The 9,449-nt window shown below is 41.5% G+C and overlaps 1 protein-coding gene across 1 annotated transcript; it reads right to left on the reverse strand.

Moving 5' to 3' along the window:
- Window positions 1-6,630: 6,630 nt before the first annotated feature.
- Window positions 6,631-9,240, reverse strand: LOC146680067 (duodenase-1-like). The gene is made up of 5 exons (XM_085448587.1): window positions 9,175-9,240; window positions 8,850-8,997; window positions 8,620-8,752; window positions 8,236-8,490; window positions 6,631-8,125 (listed from the first exon to the last, which is right to left on the reverse strand). The coding sequence occupies exons 1-5, from the start codon at window positions 9,230-9,232 to the stop codon at window positions 7,961-7,963; spliced, it is 759 nt and encodes a 252-aa protein (XP_085304713.1). The 5' UTR covers window positions 9,233-9,240; the 3' UTR covers window positions 6,631-7,960.
- Window positions 9,241-9,449: the final 209 nt, after the last annotated feature.

Below are 9,449 nucleotides of genomic sequence, written 5' to 3' on the forward strand. Positions count from 1 at the left end.
TTCAAGTAAAATTATTCACTGCGTAATGACATGATTCAAGTAGTCTTGTGGAATGGTCTAAAAAGAATCTCATTTTAAATGTGTATAAGAACATAGATGGTGTTTCAATTTCGACAGAAGAGGACAACAACATGACCCGCATCCTTACCGGGACAAGAGGTTGATCCAAGAAAAATGCAGACTGCAATAGAGAAGATGAGCAAGCTCTATTTTCTGAGGGAGATGAACTCTTTGATATGTGCAGCAACATGATGGAGATTTTCTATCACTTAGTTGAGCACCATCTACTTCCTAATCAATATAAAATGATTAAGAAGTGGACTCATCTTTCAAGCTCTTATGAATATGTTCATCCTCACTGTTTGTGAAGTTAAACAAGTTAAGCAAGTAAAACCTTGCTCTATATCATTTGTCATCTTTCTGTTATTTAGAGTTTTGGTAGTGCAACAGCATTTCTTCAAATTCCTTAATGAACCACAGAAACCAGTTTTCATCTTCAGCGTGGGTATCAGAATCAGTGGTCTTCCAGTCAAAGTAAAAAAAAAAAACCCCAATGCAATCTAAAGTGACACATTTCCTGCTTTAAAAAGTCAGTGGTTAGTGTAGCTACATTGAGTAATTCATAAACTAAAATCAAACGTCATCCAGTTCCACAAACTTAGAAGCAATGGCACCAGCAGAGTATGCCAGTTATCATTATTTTATTTACTATTAAGGTCACTTCTAACAGCTGCTAACTGAAAAGCTATTTCCACTCATTACTGCACGTCATTGGTTTCATATTAACAGTCAGCCTAATGGCAAAAAGAGTTTCTGTTATATGGCTTTTTTTTCTACATACCGAGACCTCCTGACATACCACAAATGTTATAAATTTGTCACAGTCACTGAAACTAACACTATATATATATATATAAGAAACTGAAAGTTAAAAACTCAGAAATAGAGTAGCAGTACAACCAAAAAACGTTTTTAAAAAAACATCTCTTGTCTTTTTAACATTTCTTTTACAACCCATCCTTCACCTTGACGAACACTACAGTAAAGCATCAATTGAAGATGACTTTTCTAATGCATAATAGAAAAGAAATTCTATCATTCTTAGATCACGGATACTTATGAGCTCACTGAAACAGTTTTGTCACTTCTGATACACTATGACTAAACCACAGAAACACATCTCACAGTTACCAGATTCTGTTAGAGCAATCAGTATTCTCAAAGTATAGAATTAGTCCATTTACATTGGCTGAACAAAAATGAACAAATAGTAGGTTACTCATAACTACTGCCATTACATTTTTCCATTACAGTTTTTTACAGCCGCTAGGACACATGTCCCAATACTTAGGTCACTTTTGCAAAACTCTTCACACAATCCTCCTAACTGACCGTCAGCTTGGCAAAGCAGTTCATTTCACATTCAAAATGCACTACAACTACCAAAACACTTCATTCAGGTCTCACATAAACTCATTCTTCCAGAACACTAGCAAAGGTTGACAGCCGACAAACACACTTTGTCACCCACAAAACAATGACCTAAAAAACACTAACAACATGTAGCATTACAGTGTTTTCTTGTGTAAAACAAGGACACATCTCTGTTTATAATTTCAATATATGTTACTGGAATGAATCAGACATCATGCAGAATTCGTTAATATTTGTTTATGTATTTTTATTTTTTTGCACTAAGAAATCCCAAAATACAAGAATTTGTATACACACCATCCACTGATACACATACAATAGTAATGCTAATCTACTCGGTCTTCTCCATTTGGCCACAGGTTCTCATCCACATCACATCTCATGTCATCTAGGGCAATACACCTAGGAAAGAATCTCCTGGCTGCCAGAATTGAAGGAGTTGAACAATTGAAGGAGTAACACCTGTGTAGATGTTCATCTACAATGAGAATAAGCTGTGGCTGGTTAAACTGCATTTTTAGATTTACAGTTTTTTACAGACGCTAGGACACATTTCTCAATACTTAGGTCACGTTTGCAAAACTCCTCACACAGTGAGCACAACAGAAGTCTATGTGGGCTAAACTGAGGATCAGTTATCATTGTTTTGGCACAAAATGCATTCAATGACTACATCTCTCAAATTTCATGAATTATCTTCTCACTCAGACACAACAACTGCCAAAAATCTTTGTGCGGACAGGACATTTTGCATGTGCTTACATACTGTTTTCAAAACTGTTAAACTTATGGCCAAAACAATAACACAATGCAAAACTTGAAAAGACAGCAAAATCCAACAGCAATTTTATCCCACAACTTAGACATTCACATTATTCACACTCTCATTACACATACATATAGGATCTTGGGGGTGGGCACAATCACGGAGTCCAAATCACCATCAGGGTGTACACCTCACCCCTGACGTCGTTGCCCACCTCTCAATTTTAAATACACTTAGTCATTGAGGGTTAGCAGGAGGGACTATGCGCTTACCTGCTGCTCCATGGCAGGTAGCTCCATGCCCTCCTGGGTTTTAATTGCACCTTAGAACACATATGCATCAACACTACAATGAGCGGGTGGAGGGAGGTTTGGAGTCTTCTCCCACCCCCATTCTCTGCGGCCTGCTGGAGCGGGAGGACTAGTAGGAGGAGTTGGCCGTCCGACTGCGGTCTGGGGTGTGGGGCCTCCCTGCTGCTGCGGAGTCGGGGTGGTCTGCCTCTCCCCACCGCAGGGAAAAGGGTAACACCACCTGGGTCTGGGTGCAATTCCCCCCTCCAGGGGCAAGGGTACCTAGACCCGGTTTGTAGAGTACGCTTGGGGAGTGTGATTGTGTGTACAGCGTCTCTTTATGTCTGTCTCCACGTTGGTTGAGTGTGGAGTAAGTGCATATGAGAGCATGAGGGTGGGAATGGATGTTTGTGTCTGTGTGTGCCTGTATGTCTGTGTCTATATGTCAGGTTGGGTATCAGACGCCACCTCTCTGGGGACACCTCAGGCCCTCCAAGGTTTGGAGGCCTATCTCCACCCACCACCACTTCCCCTGCCGGTGGCGGACTCCCTCAGGTGTCGGTGTGTTGGTGGTTCTTTGTGTCTGGGGGTGGGCGTCCGGGTACACACCGGCTCACTCCTTGGCGGCCGCTTGTCGGGGCCTGGGGCCTGGGGCTCGCTCGGGCCCCTTTGGAGGTGGGGTGCCCCCGGCCTCTCGGCCTAGGGCTCGGTCACTCAGGCGCAGCTGGGGGCCGGCGGAGCTCACGGGCGCGTCACTGCAACTCCCCCTGACTTCTGCTCCGCGGCTGCTGGGCGAGCCCTCATCTGGGACTCTCCTCAGCTCTTACTGGGACAGTGGCGCAGCTGCCCCTCTGTTGGTCTTCCATGGTCTCTTGTGTTCTGGGGGCCTCTGGATGTCTGGAGTTTTGATCTCCTCCATACCCACTTCACACCCTGGAGGACGGGGCTGTGGCCCCCCCACACTCCCTAGCAGATCATTACATGGAGAAACCTTTGGAATGCAAGCATGCTGATCCACACAGGTATGCACACATGGGTATTCACAGACGCGGACTAAAGCTTTCTTGGCTGCTGCCTCAAAGCACACTGTGCGCTGTCTATCTTGCGTGCTGCACAATATCGTTTATTACTTAGTAAATACTGATATCTATAACTAGCTAGTTTATTGTGATGGTGCTTTGTTTTCTCTATTATTATGTTGCTCTTTGTTGTTTGCTGTCTCCTCTGTTTGTTTGTTTGTTTGTTTGTTTGTTTGTTTTTTCTCCATACAGGTGACCCAGGAGTTTTTTTTTTTTTTTTTTTTTTTGGTCTCTCTTCCCCCCCCTTCTCACCGTCTCTTCTCCCCTTTGGTTTTCTTTCTTTCTCTCCCCCTCTCTCTCTCATTCATTCCCCCTGTCCTATTTATTTAAAAAAAAAAAAAAAAAAAAATGACAAAGGATGAACTGAAGCTCTGCCATCACGTAATGTCGCATACTGCTGTTTCTGATGTCATTTAAAAAAAAAAAAAAAAAAAAAGAGGTTGATAGACAAGATATCTTGAACAGGTCATCAGTCTCTTGCAAGGCTGGCAGAGAGACTGTTTGCTTACTGTACAGCTACAGTTTGTTACTTAACCTAATAACCGTGTCTCTGAACTGTGGGAGAACATGCAAAACTGCAAAGAAAGACCCCAGCCAACCAGGAACCTTAAAAAATAAAGCTTCTTCTCTCACCCCCATTCTCTGCGACCTGCTGGAGCGGGGGGGCTAGGAGGAGGAGTTGGCCGTCCGACTGCGGTCTGGAGTGTGGGGCCTTCCTGCTGCTGCGGAGTCGGGGCGGTCTGCCTCCCCCCACCGCAGGGAAAAGGGTAACACCACCTGGGTCTGGGTGCAGTTCCCTCTCCAGGGGCAAGGGTACCTAGACCCGGTTTGTAGAGTACGCTTGGGGAGTGTGATTGTGTGTACAGCGTCTCTTTATGTCTGTCTCCACGTTGGTTGAGTGTGGAGTAAGTGCATATGAGAGCATGAGGGTGGGAATGGATGTTTGTATATGTGTGTGCCTGTATGTCTGTGTCTATATGTCAGGTTGGGTGTCAGGCGCCACCTCTCTGGGGACATCTCAGGCCCTCCAAAGTTTGGAGGCCTATCTCCCCCTACCACCACTTCCCCTGCCAGTGGCGGACTCCCTCAGACATCGGTGCGTTGGTGGTTCTTTGTGTCTGGGGGTGGGCGTCCAGGTACACACCGGCTCACTCCTTGGCGGCCGCTTATCGGGGCCTGGAGCCTGGGGCTCGCTCGGGCCACTTCGGAGGTGGGGTGCCCACGGCCTCTCGGCCTGGGGCTCGGTCACTCAGGCGCAGCTGGCTGCCGGCGGAGCTCACGGGCGCGTCACTGCAACTCCCCCTGGCTTCTGCTCCGCGGCTGCTGAGTGAGCCCTCATCTGGGACTCTCCTCAGCTCTTTCTGGGACAGTGGCGCGGCTGCCCCTCTGTTGGTCTTCCTTGGTCTCTTGTGTTCTGGGGGCCTCTGGATGTCTGGAGTTTTGATCTCCTCCACACCTGCTTCACGCCCTGGAGGACGGGGCTGTGCCCCCCCCCCCCCCCCCCCCCCCACACACACACCCTCTAGCAGATTATTACATGAAGGAACCTTTTAAAAAAAAAAAAAAAAAAAAACAAGCGCGTCCATGCTCACAGGTGTACACACGGGTGATCACACCCACAAACTACACCCTTTTTGGCTCCTACCTCAAAGCACACTGTGTTCTGTTGATCTTATGTGCTGCACAATAATGTTTAATATTTAGTATTTACTGTCATATTCCCATATATCATTGTGATGTTGTTTATTCTATTACTCTTGTTCTCTTCTGCTTGCTTTCTTTTTTCTTTCTCAGCAGGTGATCCAGGTGATTGATATATGCATTTTTTTTTCTCTGCCCGTTCTGTTGGTTTTTGTTTTTTGCCCTTCTCCCCCGTCCCTCTTCTCAGCTGTTTCTCTTTCCCTCTTTCTTTCTCCCCTTCTTTCCCCCAGTCAAGTCTGTCCCGTATTCAGTAAGTGAAAATAAAATAAACAATAAAAGGTGAATCAAATGGACCATTACGGCAAGGCTGGGATGGTCAATTTGGTAAAGTAAATCCGTTGGGCATCTTTCTTTGCCTTTAGACAACAATTCTGATGGCAAAAGAGCCAAACGGGACAGGCGCAAAAAAAAAAGAAAAAAAAAAAGCTTCTTTTAGTAAGACAGTAATGCTAAACACTATGCCACCATGATGTCCGACCAAAATGCTGAATTTTCTTGTTTGTTTTTTTTACTGTACGCACAGCTGTAGTAAAATGTTCTGGTAAGACACTGTCCTCTACTGGTGAATAGTTTAGTTGATTTTTACAAATCTGATTACAAACAACTGCCTTCAGCAGGCAAACAGTGATATACAATGATTACTTACGATTATAAAACATCAGCAATCAAAATATGTTCTAAAAATGCTGCAAATGTTATAATTCTAAAACAGCTTGATATTCATCATCACCGTGGTTTCATCCACTGCAAACATTTCTATGAATGTACTGTGGATATATCTTCCATTCATTTTTGCCAGCATTCTATTTTATTGAACTACACACCATTGTATTTACTTAAGCTATTTTTTAAAATATAAAAATATAAATATAAATGTGCCATATAAATGTGTTTAAATTAATTTTTAACCATATATTTTCCAAATCTGGGACTGAATAATCTTATCTTAATAATGCAATATTATAGAACGCTTGGGTAGTTAATTTAATTTTAAAGCTGAAGAGAGAGTACTATCAAACTGGGAAGGATCTCAGTCACCCAGGTCATGGTAGTTTGAGGAACTTGGAAAGAAAGTGACTGAACTTCTTTAGATTTCTGATTCACCTTTTATCCAAGAGTCTTCTTCTGAATTTAAGAAGGAACTGAAGAAGGCTCTTGGATGAAAGCTGAAACATCTTCAAGAAATGGAAAAAGAAGTACTGGATGTCTTTCCAAGTTCCTTAGATTATCTCACTCTTTTTACACACCAATACTATAGAAGGCCTGTTATTAGCTGTTATCTGATAAAGCTGAGGAGACACACACATACTTAGCTTCAGCTGTCTCCAAAAATCAATTATGAATAAAATGAATTGTTACATCTTTATTAATAGTTACAAGTTCCCTTCAAGTAAAGATTCAGAAACAATTTGAAATAAGTTGTCAGTTCACACAGTATGAATTTAGGTTTGTAACAGTTCTGAAACTGAAATGTCTGCATATATCACACCGTGGTTCCATCTTTCCAGATGAAGCCACCCATGTGAAGTGTTGAAAGTCTGCAAGTGGGGTAAACGAAATCTTTGCAGATTGTTCATGTGACAGCTGAGCTGGAAATGAAGTTGTGATCATTAGTTTGCATATAATCATCATGGGTATGAATGCCATAGTAATTTTGGGCTTTTAATCATTTCTTTGAACTTTCTTTCTTTTTTTTTTCTTTTTAAGGTGGAATGATTGTACAACTTTTATGAATTTTGGAAACCAGATTTTGGTGTACAATTTTGAATGCATTGTGGAGTTTCTCTAATCCACTTAGAGTGAAATTGTTATATAGAGGCTTAAATATATACATACCCTCACTTAAATCTTTTAATAAGTGGTGGTGAAGGCTCTACAATGTCTTAATTTGACAAGGTGCAGAGCTATTCTTGCTAGGTCCTCATAACAATGTCCAAGAAACTAATTGAGCCATTTCTAAACAAGCAGATTATCAGTTTAAACAAATTAGTACAATTTACTCTGGTATGTCACCACTTTGGCAAGGTCCAGAGGAAGACCCAAACATCTTCCAAGCCCTCAGGAAACAGGAAATTGGTTAGAATATTAAATACTAATCATGAACCAGCCAGACTTAACCCTGCTATGACCTAGAAACGGCTGAAGCACCAGTTTCACTGTCAATGCCTTCTTTAACCCCTGAGTATAGTGCTATGAATGACACATAAATGATGCTTTTGCACCTTTCATCTTTGTATGCGATAAGCACCAGTAGGATTGTCCTTTATGTGCTATTGGATAATCTCAGATCAGTTTGATGTTGAAAGGAGGATAGCGATGTGAAATAAAAACTCCCCTCAAATATCTTAAACATAAAGTAACAAGCCTGTATGGAATAGAAAGAAGAAAGTACAGAAATGTGTGTAAAAATGCACAATAAAGAGTAAAATGTTGCCAGAGAAATAAATAAATAAAGTATAGATCCCTAAAATTTCTACTAAATTAGAGTAAAGCAGGGTGGTTAAGACTGAGGAAACACTGGCGGTACAATAAATATGAAACAAAACAGATCTAAAATACAACAATTCAAGGGCTAACGACTCTAGAACACGAGTAAATAGAAATAAAAAACAAAGCTAAAAACCCAGAGATCATGACAGAGAGCAAAATGTTTATTTTTGCTTCTACTGTAGTAATGCAAAAATACATTTTTAGGAAGGTTTTGTAGTTGCCAGAACTTTGTTGATCCATTGAAGATATTTTGAGATGTCCGTATAGACATTGGGCACATCTGGGTAGTTACAGTTGTGATATTTGTTGAAAGAAACAATACCAACAGCTAAACCGTTGCACACCAGAGGACCACCAGAATCACCCTGTGAGGAAGGAGGATTTTCAGTTTTCATTTCATATTTAATTTAGGTTGTTCAGCTATTTGTCAACAGGAAACAAGTAGACATAGACAATGAAAGGACAGAAGCCATACCTGACAGAATCCTTTGTCTGTGCCGTATCCACCTGCACAGATAACATTAACAGGAAGACCGGGCCATTGTTCCATACAGACTTCTGGGTTAATGACGGACACGTTCACCACTCTCAGGTCATCGACAACTGAGCCATCATTTTTAGTTTTTCCCCATCCAGCCACTTGACAAATTTGATTTTCTTCCAAGGTTATTTCAGCACATGGAAGTTGAATTATTTGTACTTTGCAGCCTAGTTGAGCTTTCCTAGACAGCTGTAGACACACAACAGCATTGAATTAGAAATGTCGATGTCTAGTACATTTGTAGTATTTATGTAATCTAAATAAATAAACCATAAATTACATCACCTGTAATGGTTGTTTGTGTAAATATATACTTACTTTAAGGAGCATGATGTCCTCACCCAGCCAAACATCATTAAAATTGCTGGGTTTGAATTTCCTTTCGACGATTATTTTTATATCACTGCCCTGCTGGAGATTGTGGTTGCCAATAACAACATGTGTGATGTTCCTGAACAAGTAATCATTGAGATGTGGTGAATATGTTTAAGAAAACTATTTTAATGGTGCGCATCAGAGACTGCCTCACAAGAAAACATATTACTTACACAGTGTCACAGTGTGCAGCGGTTACAACAAAGTCCTCAGTGACAAGAAATCCTCCACATACATGACCCTTGCTGCTCTGTACAGAAGCCATATACAACATTGATTTATCTGGCGCTTTTTTACCATGTATGATGTCAGTTCCATATCCTGCAAAAAAATGGAAAATAAAGTAAGCCAAAACACTGTAAATGTCACATTAACACGCTCTTATGACTCTCAAATGACACACTTTCTCTGTGTATATACATAGTTTGTCTTTCACATATTTTGTCAATAGCAGGGATAGTGATAATGGGCAGAGAATAATATTAATGTCATTCTTACCTAGTTGTCCCAGACATGTCAGAACATAGACCAGCAGAAATGCATGCAGACTTTCCATGTTGCCACTGAAACAGCCTCCGGGGGTGTCAAGGAGACCCTTTTATACAGCAGTTTGCTGTGTTGTCAAGTATGATTATCATCGTTCTTATTTTGACTTATAACCACATCCTTTATTCGGTGTATGTGTGCCCTTCATTTGGAACCTTGGTGTTATCGTGCTTATCATAACTGCACAGTACCTCGCCAGTCTTAACCACATTCTGTGTCTTTTTAGA

Source organism: Copadichromis virginalis, linkage group LG23, assembly GCF_057382275.1.
Source record: "Copadichromis virginalis isolate Kocher_CV1m ecotype Utaka linkage group LG23, C_Virginalis_male_GT1.1, whole genome shotgun sequence".
NCBI lineage: Eukaryota > Metazoa > Chordata > Actinopteri > Cichliformes > Cichlidae > Copadichromis > Copadichromis virginalis.

Excerpts from the sequence above, each read along its gene's own strand:
- LOC146680067 (XM_085448587.1), bottom strand. The coding sequence starts at position 9,232 with ATGGAAAGTCTGCATGCATTTCTGCTGGTCTATGTTCTGACATGTCTG. Across the intron at positions 8,998-9,174 it reads GACATGTCTGGGACAACTAG|GATATGGAACTGACATCATA; the intron begins GTAAGAATGACA and ends ATTTTTTTGCAG. Across the intron at positions 8,126-8,235 it reads CAGACAAAGGATTCTGTCAG|GGTGATTCTGGTGGTCCTCT; the intron begins GTATGGCTTCTG and ends CCTTCCTCACAG.